Here is a 12,778-nt window from a genome sequence, read left to right as displayed (position 1 = left end):
CTTCCACATTTAACCCTATAGAAAAATTCATATCTCCTACATATTTTTTTTTATGGAAATATTTTGGCAGGAAATTCATGCTATTTTCTTTTAAAAAACTAGTTTATTGTATAAAATGTATTTAGCATGAAAGATTTGGAGATTTTATAATGAAAATTTGAAATACGTATAAATTTTCTTCTATAAAATTATTCAAAAAAATATTATAATTACCTAACCTCTGTCTTGTGTGAAATATTTTTAACGAAAAATTACAATAATATTTATTACTTACTGATTTTTCGGTTATTTTTTTACAGGAAATAAATATAACTTTTTGTGTGAAATATTTATTGTATGAGGAGATTTTCTTGTGAAAGTTTTTTTTTTCAAAAGATAAGCATAAATTTTTTTATATATAAAAGATACACATAAAAAGTTATTAACAAAAATTCTTACGTATTTGTTAAGTTAGATGTTTTCTCCTGCGAATATAACTTTGCAGCAAAACTATTAAAGAAATAACTATTAAAAAATCATTTATTCCACACTACAGATTATTTTTTTAAATATTTCACAACAAATATATGTGAACTTTTCAAAATCCTTTTCAAAACTTACATAATATTTATTGTTATAGTTGTTATATAACTAATAAAAATATAGAACAGAAAATAAACTCAATTTTTTCTCGGGTTCTCATATTTTCGCGTGTTTGTAATTCACATTTTCGTTAAATGTGATTTGTTTGATTTATTTTGAAAAATATTTTAGTGATTTGAAATAATTTATATAAAGATATAATAATTAGATGTTTTGATGAATCATTTTAATCATTTTTCTTTATCACGATATAGATATGTTTATTATTTAGATATAAGTTTATGTGATTTTGGATGATACTATTTGAGAATTATTGTGTAGAAAAAATAAATATACAAAAAAACTATTTAATTTTTTAAATTTAATTAATATATAAGGATGCGTTTATTTTGTATTTGTTTATTTTAAACGAAATATTTATTTTGTATTTATTTATTTTAAGTACTAAATTCAGAATTTATTTTGAAATATTAATAGCAATAAAATAAATAAATCATTTATAAGTTGTTTTATCATTTAAAAATAATATACAACTAAAAATCATATATTTTTTAAAATTTAGTATACTTTTTTGTTACAAAAAAAATATTAGTTAAGAAATTACTTACGAATTGAAAATCATAAGAAAATATAATTATTTTAAGAAAATATCTTAAAGCCTCAATCGTATATTACTACTAGCACATATTTATTTAGATAATATATTATATATTCAAAACATCTATCTGTTACACTTTTATCTTTTACTGATTGTTATTTGTATTTTTCTCTAAATCTTTCAAAAATTACCAATCAAATATTATACCGGTTTATATTCTAATGCACGGACTAATTATATTTTTTCTGTTAATAATAAAAATGATTTTGAATGTAATAAATAATTTTTAATTTATAAAATGATCTTTAACTTAGCTAATATAATGAATATTTATTTTTATCTTCTAAATTTAATTATTATTTAATAATTTTTTAGTATAAAGATATTAATGAATTTTAACCAGTTTTATTAAATGAGTATTCTTTAAGTGAAAATTTTAACGTGGATAATTATAGTAATACGGTAATTTTTCATTTGATATATTTTTGACAAATAAATATATGTCATCAAATATCTTGGATTATTGATGACCCACTTGATGTAAATTTAATTATTATTTAATAATGTTTTGAAATCTTAACATGATGAAAGTTGAAAATAGAAAAGAAAACCAAAATCATGTATTATAGCTTATATAGACAATAACCTATTTTATGCTATAAATCAAAGAAATACTTAATTAAAATACTTATTCATACAGACATATGCAGAATAATAATTTCTGCCATGAACGAATTTTTGTGACCATCTATATTATTGTTTTTAACTCTTATTTTTAAGTAAAGACCAGATTTTTTATTGGTATTTTTGGTGTTGTCTTCTGTTGAACATTAAAAATATACTATATTAATATTTTAAATATATTTTAAAACGTCAAAATTAAAGACGTAATCGATATATTATAAAGACATAATAGAAATACAGTACAAAAAATCTCAACACAAAATCCAAATTCGAATAAGTATGTGATTACTTGAGATTAATTAATTCAGAGATGAGCAAATATATTTTAAATAGCCTCATTAATTATTGACTGGTTCTTCAGATTACAGAAAGACATTGAAGAAAGTAAGAAGAAGGGAGCAGGTATATAAGATAACAAAAATGGAAACATAGAAAAGAGGTAAGTGAGACAAAGTCAAGCCTTCAAAAGTTGCAATCCATGTTCTTATAACCACATCTTTTCTGTTCACTTTTCTCACATTCAAAACTTTCACTTTCTCTGCCATTAATTCATCATAATCAGTTCTTCACTGCCCAAGTAGGCCATGGGAAGGGCTCCATGCTGTGACAAATCCATCGTCAAAAAAGGGCCATGGTCTCCTGATGAAGATCTCACCCTCAAAAACTACCTTCACAAACATGGCACTGCTGGTAATTGGATTGCTCTCCCCAAGAAAGCAGGTTTCTTTATTCTTCTGTCTTATCTATTCTTGTTATGAGTTTTGTAAGATTGAGTTAGACTTCAAATATATATGATTATACTACGAGTTTTATAAGATTGAATTAGACTTAAAATATACGATTATCTGGTATCAGGGCTTAAACGATGTGGAAAGAGCTGTCGTCTGAGATGGCTGAACTATCTCAGGCCTCATATTAAGCTTGAGGTTTCACTGAAGAGGAAGATAAAGTTATCTGCACCCTTTATGCCACCATTGGAAGCAGGCAATAAGTTCATGTTGTTTTATATATATATATATATGTAAATGTATGAACGTATGTATACCATAAAGTTAAGTTGCATGATATGCATTATTATTATATGTGTGAATTTGGGTTCAGGTGGTCCCTTATAGCAGCTCAACTTCCAGGGAGAACAGACAATGATGTGAAAAATCACTGGAACACAAAGCTAAAGAAAAAGTTTGTGGCAGAAAACAGTACTAGTTCTTCTCAACACTTCTCATCTTCTTCTACTGTTCAACCTCAAGTTGAGGCCTTTCTCTTGAATCAGAAAAACTCAACTTGGTTTGACTCCTACAATATCTTGGATCCTCTTATTCCAATGCCTCAGGAATTAGAATCATTTGGGGGGAGCAGTTATAGTGCACCACTCTCTAATAATGAAATTTCATTGCCAACTTTCAATGCAGCTTCTTTGGCACAGCAGAATGAAGAAGATGCACAATGGTTTGGCTATGATTATGCAGGTGAAGATGATGACCCAAATTTACTTGAACTTGTGCTTGACGATCTGCTGATTAATCATGGGTTAGCATCTTCTGATCACACTGTGGCTAATCTAGACTCCTTCTACTCATCAAAAACTTGAAACAAAGAAAAAGGGAAATTGTGGTACTGGTGATAAATTAAACTTCTGGGTAAAGTAGTTGTTGTATGTGGAAATGTGTGTGATGAGTTTCTGAATTGTTTTGAATTGTGGTATTATTAGAAGTATAGAGATATTATAGTCAAAAGATGTAGTGCATGTCTTTTTCCACGTTAGAAGAATCTCACAAATGCTATGCTTTTTATAGTATAAAATTTGTCCAATAAGAGAGAGTGCCTGAGTTCAAAAAAAGTGATCGCACGTGGTCACCAAAATTTGTTGCCTTCCAAAGCCTTCATGAAACTAGCGTTGGTCCTTAAGAATTTTCCAAAACAGGAAAAAGGGCTTCTATCTCACATTAACAACTATACATATATATATATATATATTTTAATAATCTGTTCTTGAATTCTGTTTTCTTTACTTGATTGATTCGTCCACTCATCATTAAGAAGGTAAGATTGGAGTCTATTTTAAATTATTATACTCAGTTATTTATTGATCACAATGACTCTACTTATAAATGGAGGCTTTTGAGTAAGTTGTCAAAGTTTAAATTAATAATTTAATCTTTAAGAAAATTGAAAAATCAGAAATTAACGTTTTCATAACATGGCTAAAAATATGACAGTTTTGTCTCATGAGGCAGGGATTCTATGTTCAAACCACATGCAGATACTGTTTAGTTGGTAAATGAACGTGCTATAGAATATGCACGTAAGAACAAAAGTGTTTACCGTTGTGCCAAACTAATAGATAACCAGAAGAAAATAAAAATAGAAACTAAGGTCTGCTCTGTTCATCAATTTCAGACTGATGAAGAACTCTTGAGATGATTGTGGTTACAATTCTTCATTGAAGCAACTAATCATCAAGCACAAAAATGTCTGCAAAATAAGAACAAGATTCTCAATTTCTCATACTTTTCTCACAGGTTTAAGCAATTCATAATACAATGCATAGGTAACAAGTTAACTACACAAATGAATAGTGTTTTAGGATAGAAAGAAATGGACCTGATCAAAGTGCCATCTCAGCCTGCAATGCTGTCAGTTCATCTAACTCTGAAGTGGACATTACAGGGCGAGTAGGTTTCCTTTCTGCTGGTGCTGGGGCCTGTACTGAGACTGCAGGGGCTGTAGTTGCTGGCTGAAGAAGCTGTTCTTCCAACTCACAAGCCTCTAGTTCTTCAAGTTCTGCTTCTAATTCGTCCTGAAAGAGAAAAAATAACTCAGAATGATTCGTATAAATGCATTGTGTTCTATGCCAGGACAACACTGCCACCAAATTATTAGGTTTTTTACGTATTTGGAACAAATGAACAAGTAAAAAAATGTTATTTGTCATGCAGTAAGTTGTAAGGAGTCACGAAGATGTCAACTTTAAATGTACAAAAGTTATCCGGAATCATAACAATTTCAGTGTAAATATTTTGTACAGAAATTGTCAGGAATTCTGACGACATCTATACAAACTGAAGTTGTTATAATTCCTGACAACTCTTGTGTATCTGAAATTGAAGTCGATATAACTCCTGACAACTTATCGTAACGAATGATATTTTTTTGAGTTGACCATTTTCCTAATATTTGGCCCAATTTATCTCAGACATCTAAGAAACCAAATTACTAGCTAATCTATATGTACGAGGTAAAAGTATTCAAGTTTTTCAATTTATGAGAAGAAATTAATCTCTAAGTATGTGTCATGCAGATGGCTAAGATCATGAAAACTCTTTACTATCTCACAACTTCTCCAATGATACTATATATATATATATATATATATATATATATATATATATGCTATCTAAATATACATATATAATTGTTATTTGATTTGAGGAAGTTGACCTCATCAAATTCAGAAGCTGCACCAATTGGAGAGGACAAGGCTTCCTGAATCATTCTCATGTTCTCAGTCTGTTGAGTGATCTCATCCATGGTCTTGTCAACATCATCAATTTTCCTGAAATTGAAGATTTTCCTACTCAACAACATCATAGATCACAGTAACTAGTTGAATAAACATGATAAGGCAGAGGAGCATTGTATAGAGATATGGAAAATACAGAAAATACTGAGTTAAATCATAAAATGATTAAAACATTAATTGCACTACGCACGTTGCTTTTTGCACAGCCTTCATGGCAGCTGCTCCAGTTCTTAATGCTGCAACTGTTTCTGTGGTAACTGTAGCACCTTCCAGCATTATCATCTGTAACACAAAACAAATAACGTAAGATACAAAAAAAAAGGCTCAAGACATAAACAGAATCATCTTTTGATTTCACACACACCTGGTCGTGGATACGCAACTGGAAATTTCCAAGCTGCTCTATTTGCTGTTCATACATCTTCTTCCTCTTCACACATTGCGCTGCCCCTGCATCAAACAAAAGTTCGAATCAAACATTGCGCACGCACACACACACACACATCTATATATGGAAGGAGATTAATCAGAACCCAATACCTCTTTTGTTCTTTCCTCTAATGAATTCTATGGCCTTTTCCTTTTCTGCATTCACTTTCTTAAGAAGCACATCCTCCTTTTTCTCAAGCAGTTCAAGTGTCTGCATAATCAAAACAACAAAACATTCAAATCCTGGAATCCTTGCTTTCTCACTCAAAATTTGAATAATGGAATGCAGCAACATTAAGAGCAAAAAAGAGCAATGCTATATTATATTCGATGATGTGAGCATAGAAAAAAAGAAGAAGAAACAATGATCGATGTACCTCGTTTAACTTTTCTAAGACGGTAATAGGATCGTGTTGTGGTTTACGTTTGTTAAAGAAGTGGCTGAACATGATTAACCTAGTACTGTGTGCATGGGAGTGTTCACTCTAATGCTGGTTTTTGGTCTTTCACGTTAGTGGTGTGGTGAGGATGGGTATCTACGTTCCTACGTAACCTAATATTTTCACAACTAATTCAAGTGTGTTGGTATTAATAATAATAATTTTTTCTTTTTCTTATAAATTTTCCATATAGGACACTGATTAGTTTCATTATTGCATATAGAGCATTTATATATATATATATATATATATATATATATATATATATATATATATATATATGTATGTATGATTGTAAAATTCTACCCATATGTTTCATATACTAACAAATCTGCTAAATTTAGAAAAATAATTTTGATTGAAACACAACTAGAAAATGCCCATAAATAGTATGTATGTATGTATATATAAAAAAAATTACAACTTCATAAACTAAGAGATTTGAGTAAAAAAATCTTCTTAAATAAAAAAGTATGTAATATAATAATATACTTTATGTGTACCTTTTTCTAAATTTAATTACACTGGAATTTGCATAAAAAAAAAAAGTTTAAACTTGTGACAGGTTTGAATTTATTAAGTGAAAAAAAAACACATCCACACCTTTATAATAAATTTTGATATGTTTCTGTTTAATATATATATATATATATATATATATATATATATATATTTAACTCGGTGTTATTCTTATACTAATATAAAATTTACCATTGCATGCTAGTTAGAAACTTATATTGTACTTTTAGCTTGTAGTAATATGCTATTTTTATTTTGTTGATAACTTTAGTATTTATATGAATTTAAGTGGGTTTAGATTACTTTATTGAACGAAGATAGGCAAAAGATATAATATACAAAGAAGAAGTCTTATTTGTGGATAAACTGCTATGTCACTTTCCAGGTTCTGTTATCAATTAATAAATAAATAAAACATTTTCAGTTGAAATAAATTGATCAGTACCGATTGAAGTTATCCAAGTATTACTGAACAAGACCAAATCAATATAAATATTTTGTTCAAAAAAATACTGCAGAAGAGTGCCATTTGTTGCAGTAACAGTGTGCCTTTCATCTTACAGTTTCACAAAAAAATTACAGTTTAATTAATGAATCCCAATGGTCCCATGTATACTGCTATCTTGGGAAAGAATAGGTGATAGATTCACTATCATAAGAATGTGCTTCTGACGAACTGTAGAATTCAGTGTAGATTTGTTTTGGAGGGGGCACAAATGTTTCAGTGTTACTAGGAGATTCCATTGTCAAACACTGTTTTAACTCTGCTATCACAACACTCATTGTAGGTCTCTGAATGGAGGTTGATGCAGAACATTGCAATGCTATTCCTAAAGCTCTCCACCCAGAATTTGCACCAAATTTTCCTTGGAGCCTTGGATCTAAAATTTTATTCAATTCTCCTCTTTCAAGCTCAGGTCTTAGCCACTCAAGTATGTGCATTATTGTGTTGCCTTTAAATATTGCAGGGCGACCTGTGATTAATTCAAGTAGAACAATTCCAAAGCTGTAGATGTCACTTTTCTCTGTCAACCCCCCTAATTTGTAGTACCTGAATAAATGAACAATGTAGTTAGGATATAGTACCAACCAAGTCCATGATAATAACATACTATGCTTTTTTCAATTTTTTGAGGAACTAATTTCAATTTCAACAATAAAAATGAATCTACTGATAAGGACTTACTCTGGGTCAAGGTACCCTGTTGTGCCCATTATTGCAGATTGGTCATTTGTAGCATCAGTATGAATCACATGAGATTGTTGTTTTTGGTTATCTTTCCTAAACTCCTTGGAGAGGCCAAAATCTGCTATCTTGGCTTCTAAATCTTGACTTAAAAGAATGTTTGCTGACTTTACATCCCTGTGTACTATTGGTGGCATGCAACCATGGTGTAGGTAATCCAACCCTTCAAGTTCGAGCACATCATTCATCAAACATCAACACAAATACCAGAAGAATGTAGTTGCATAAAACCAGTTATGCAGTTACAGGGCAACAAGCTATTCGCCATGGCGACATAGTCATGGATGAAAAATATAAAAACATGCTCTTTGACAAGATTATATAAACCAAGAAACATGATTTGGAAAGTAAAAGGTATAGATAGAAGAAAGACACTTTTGGCTTCCTCAAAAATGAAGTTATACTGACCCTCAGCGGCATCGATTGCTATCTGTATTCTTCTTTCCCAACTCAAGCAATGTGAATTTCCATCTGCAATCATGAAATATCTTATTGCAACAGGCTCTCTTTGTTTATTTATTTTGTAATGCTATATGTATTGCACTAAACAAATAGAGGTTAATAATCATGCCTTGTTACAGTAGGTAAATTTATCCTCAACCAATTAAAAATCTTAATGTGATTTATGAGTAGATGACAACATAAATAACCTTCCTTCTCTCAGTGCTTTTCAATTAAATTGAGTATGGAGCAGTGTATGAGTACCAGAGAGAAAGAGAAAATCTTTCAGGCTGCCATTGACCATGTGCTCGTATATGAGAGCCATCTTGTTATCATCATCACAATAACCAACGAAGGATACCAAATTTTTGTGATGAACTGTCATCAAAAGCTCAGCCTGCAAGCCATGTACACATATGAGTGCCATCTTGTTATCATCATCAAAATAATCAATGAAGGATACCAACATTTTGGTGCTGGACTATCATCAAAAGTTAGCAATGATTATTTTCTTTGGATGGTTCTGGTGTTGAATAACATTTCCCTAGAATCTTAGTATAATCCATTGGTAGAATTTGGTACTAATTACCTCAGTTTGAAATTCTTTTGGGCCCTGAGATGATGATGGAGAAAGCATCTTAACCGCAACTTCTTTGCCATCTCTCATCTGCCCACTATACACAATTCCAAATCCTCCCTTGCCAATGACCTTTTCAAAGTTGTTGGTGATTTCCAATACTTCCGAATACGTGTATTGCCAGTTCTTCGTTGTTACATTTTTCCCTCTTTTGTTCAGCATACTGATCTCCTCATCTTTGTTCAAAAGGAAAGTGGATTAAAGTTTGGTTAATATTTTGTTTTTCTCATTTATTTTATGTCTGTTTCTCAGGTTTTGAGAATCAGATGGAAGCAGTTAATATCAATAGAGCAAGAAATACCTGATCGTTCATTTCTTCTATGTTTCCAAAAGATAATGAAAGCAACCAATATAACTATAACTGATACTGATACCACTATGGGAACCACAATTTTAACGGTTTTATTACTACTCCCTCCTGAGCCACCAAGATTTTTATCATCCACCCTGAAAGTTATGAAAACACGAGACATGAAATCAAATGTTTGATGAAACCTCTAAAAATTTGTAGGTCCTGGTTTTCTTTACCATGAGTCTTGATATTTATAAGACAAATGAAACTGGCCAAGCTTTATAAACATCTCTAAGTCTATTATAGCAGGGCATACCTCAATGTAAGTTTCCCAGCCCTTGATCTTTCTAAAAGAGTGACAGGAACTGAACCAGAAAATAGATTGTCCTTTAAATCCCTACAAAAGTTTATTTTTCTTGCATTAGCCATTGTTACCAATTTGCCACTGCATATATCAGGCCATACCCACTTCACCAAACACTTACAAATATTTAAGGGATTTCAATTCTTCCAAGAACTCAGGCACTGCTCCCGTTAAGCTATTGTTGTGTAAATCCCTGAATAAAAAAATTGTAGGTTTGTCATATTATATATATATGATGAAGAAACCATTCTTCTTTACAATGGTGATGGCAAACGTACTCATAGTTTTGTATCATTTGTACTTACAAAGATTCCAGCGACGAGAGATTGGAAATGGCAGAAGTTATTGTTCCACTCAAACTGCTGGAGCTCATATTCCTAGAAAAAGAAAATGCTCACTTCTAGACTTGAATATAAGGATATAATGTTAAAGTCAAAACTGATTTATTCAATTAGGACATTCAGAATGGAAGAAGGAAAAATATACAAAGAGATTGGCTCACAGAGATATAATTCTGGGAGGAACTGAAGTGCTATAGTTGCATGTTAAGCCTTCCCAAGAGTGATTCTTTGGCTCACATGGATCACCCATCCAATTTCTTTGAATTTTATAGCTTTCCTTTATATCCACCATAGCATCAACTGTGTTCACATATAATTGAATCCACTTAAAGGCATAATCATTTCAAACTCTAAAACAAGTGCAAGTGATATAATCATACCATCTTGTTGAAATGTTGCAAGTGCATCTAGCTTCACTACATAAATCTCAACTGCATTAAGAATAGGTGGAAGGGTTGAATCTTCTGTTTTGCGTATGGAAATACGATGTTCATTTGCCACCAAAGATTTTGAATTAGAAAGGGTGGTCGCAAACAAATGGCGAGGTACTATGGAATCAAACAATGGAGATCCATTCCAAGATATATTGAATTTCCTGAGCTGGTTTTTCTCAAGCTGCTCCACTTCAGCAAAGTACAAGTACACATAAAATTTCCAACTTGGATCATCTGGGGTCCAAGAAAGCTCCAAAGTATCAGTGCCATTCTTTGGTCTAGCAGCAGTCCTAATAACTTCAAATGGTGGTCTAAAGCCATCACCATTGACATTTATTGGCTCAGAAGTGCTGACAGAATCCCAGGATGAAGAATTGAAAGGGGACCAGATTCTATCATAAATATCATCCTCGTATCTACCACTTCCATTGAGTGACCCAATGTCCCATCGTTTGAAAAGTGTTAGCGAAGCAGGTTCCCCAAACTCAGTGTTGTAAACAGAACTATTAACTGGTCTAAGCTCTAATCCTGAGATAAAAGGAGTTCCTGTTCCCTTGTTCACAAGGCAAACATATGTCACATCTGATTGTGCCAAACTGATTATTTCAAGCACAAGTTCCTCCGAGGCATTTCTGAATTTCACTGTTGACCAGAAATTGACATCAACATAGAGATCAAACTCTGGAGGCTTGTTTTCTCCATCATAGTTTCCATACAAGAAGTAAGCTCTGATCAGATATAAACTGTCACTTCTCAAACCTGCTATACTATAACAGTTCCTTTCTCCGTTGGGAAAACTTCTGAGATCTGAGAGTACTTGTGGCAGATTGGGATTGTTTGGGTAATTATACTCAGTGGAGATGTTCTTAATAACCCCACTCTGTATATATGATCCATCACCTGTGTACATTATTTTAATTGACTCATCTGTGTACAAATTTTCCGAACTACCGCAATCAATGCTTACAAAGCCTGAACAGAAAGAAAAGACAGATTAAGACATACAAAACTAAACTTGTTTGCACTTCAATATGGGTTATAGCTGTCATGAACATGATCATTGTTGGTTTATTTTTTGTCTTGAGAATCCATTAATTAATTCCGTGATGATGATGATGAACAAGATCAAAGAGACAAAGACTAACAATAACTACCATTCTAAGGAATGTTGCAGAAAAAGAAATAAACATCATAAGTAACTAACCTATTTGTTGTTGTGCCTGAACCAAAGCTATGAGGACAACACAGAGTGTCAGCAACAGTATGAACCCAATCGAACTTCCCATAGCTGGAAACCAGAGAAGACACTATCAAACCTTATATTACGTGTTTCAAATCCGTGGCTGTTCGGATCCTTGTAGACATGTACTTCCATGGAAACATTAGAGAGTGGAAAAACAAAAACAAAAACAAAAACAAAATAATGGGTCAAACGTTAACATGTCAACTTGGACACGCATTTTGTTGGTTTTGACAAAACCAGACACTGAAATGTTAAAACTCTAAAAAAAATTCATCAAAAATGGAAGAGAATCACGCCCCCATAACAGTTTGCAAAACGTGATTACACAAAAAAAATGGATAATTATTTATGTCCCTGCAACATTTTTTAATTACTCAAGACAAATTAGTGCACATATGTGATTTGAAGTTCACGTGAAGCTTCAATAAGATTATCAATAAAAATAATCATCAAATTAGGGAAGGAGAGTTAGCATTGAAATTGAAATTAAAATTAAACAAAAAGGAGCGTATGTTCATACTCCCTATATCTTATACGTAAATTAGACTTGATCAAGTCTTTACATAATAATATACGTACTTAATTGAATTTATCCTCAAATTTTTAGTGTTTGTTTTGTAAATATTTTTTTTAAGTTCAATGTTGAAATTTCATTCAATGATAACCTTTGATTCCATGTTGGGTTGGGACTCTAATTAAAATTTGGTTGAAAAATGTTGAATCATTAGCTTAGAATTCAGTAATATTAAATTATTAACCATGACCAAAAATATTGAGAAGTTAAGTACTTGAAGCAATTGAATGTAATGAAAAATTGCTGTCAGATAAATAAATAATGCAACAAATGGTTGAAAGTTGAAGCTAGTTCGATTTCGTGGTGGTTTCATTGGGGAATAAAATGGAGTATTAGGTATAGATTTATTTTTTCACCATTGTCGGCCATTTTTTTCTTATATTTTAATCACTGGATGATGTGATCAAATAGGTAACGTGCATGGTCTCCTT

The 12,778-nt window shown here is 31.4% G+C and overlaps 2 protein-coding genes and 1 pseudogene across 3 annotated transcripts; 1 reads left to right on the top strand and 2 right to left on the bottom strand.

Annotated features, from left to right (window-relative positions):
- The first annotated feature begins 2,322 nt into the window (after positions 1-2,322).
- On the top strand, positions 2,323-3,814 carry LOC114182597 (transcription factor MYB36-like; annotated as a pseudogene). Its single transcript, XR_014994701.1, has 4 exons — positions 2,323-2,584; positions 2,720-2,848; positions 2,966-3,063; positions 3,277-3,814. The product of XR_014994701.1 is annotated as a transcription factor MYB36-like (transcript).
- A 293-nt stretch (positions 3,815-4,107) lies between these two features.
- On the bottom strand, positions 4,108-6,265 carry LOC114180369 (vacuolar protein sorting-associated protein 32 homolog 1-like). Its single transcript, XM_028066673.2, has 6 exons — positions 6,194-6,265; positions 5,928-6,027; positions 5,752-5,837; positions 5,578-5,669; positions 5,306-5,420; positions 4,108-4,664 (listed from the first exon to the last, which is right to left on the bottom strand). The coding sequence occupies exons 1-6, from the start codon at positions 6,263-6,265 to the stop codon at positions 4,473-4,475; spliced, it is 657 nt and encodes a 218-aa protein (XP_027922474.1). The 3' UTR covers positions 4,108-4,472.
- A 958-nt stretch (positions 6,266-7,223) lies between these two features.
- RHS16 (root hair specific 16) lies at positions 7,224-12,138 on the bottom strand. Its single transcript, XM_028069263.2, has 12 exons — positions 11,735-12,138; positions 10,477-11,502; positions 10,258-10,396; positions 10,061-10,132; positions 9,877-9,948; positions 9,708-9,788; positions 9,401-9,546; positions 9,052-9,275; positions 8,727-8,859; positions 8,430-8,492; positions 7,962-8,184; positions 7,224-7,826 (listed from the first exon to the last, which is right to left on the bottom strand). The coding sequence occupies exons 1-12, from the start codon at positions 11,814-11,816 to the stop codon at positions 7,394-7,396; spliced, it is 2,694 nt and encodes an 897-aa protein (XP_027925064.1). The 5' UTR covers positions 11,817-12,138; the 3' UTR covers positions 7,224-7,393.
- Between the last annotated feature and the right edge of the window lie 640 nt (positions 12,139-12,778).

The sequence above is a fragment of the Vigna unguiculata genome, chromosome 4 (assembly GCF_037176805.1).
Source record: "Vigna unguiculata cultivar grain cowpea cultivar isolate G323 ecotype 2 chromosome 4, ASM3717680v1, whole genome shotgun sequence".
Classification (NCBI taxonomy): Eukaryota; Viridiplantae; Streptophyta; class Magnoliopsida; order Fabales; family Fabaceae; genus Vigna; species Vigna unguiculata.
This window is presented reverse-complemented; position numbering and strand designations above follow the sequence as displayed.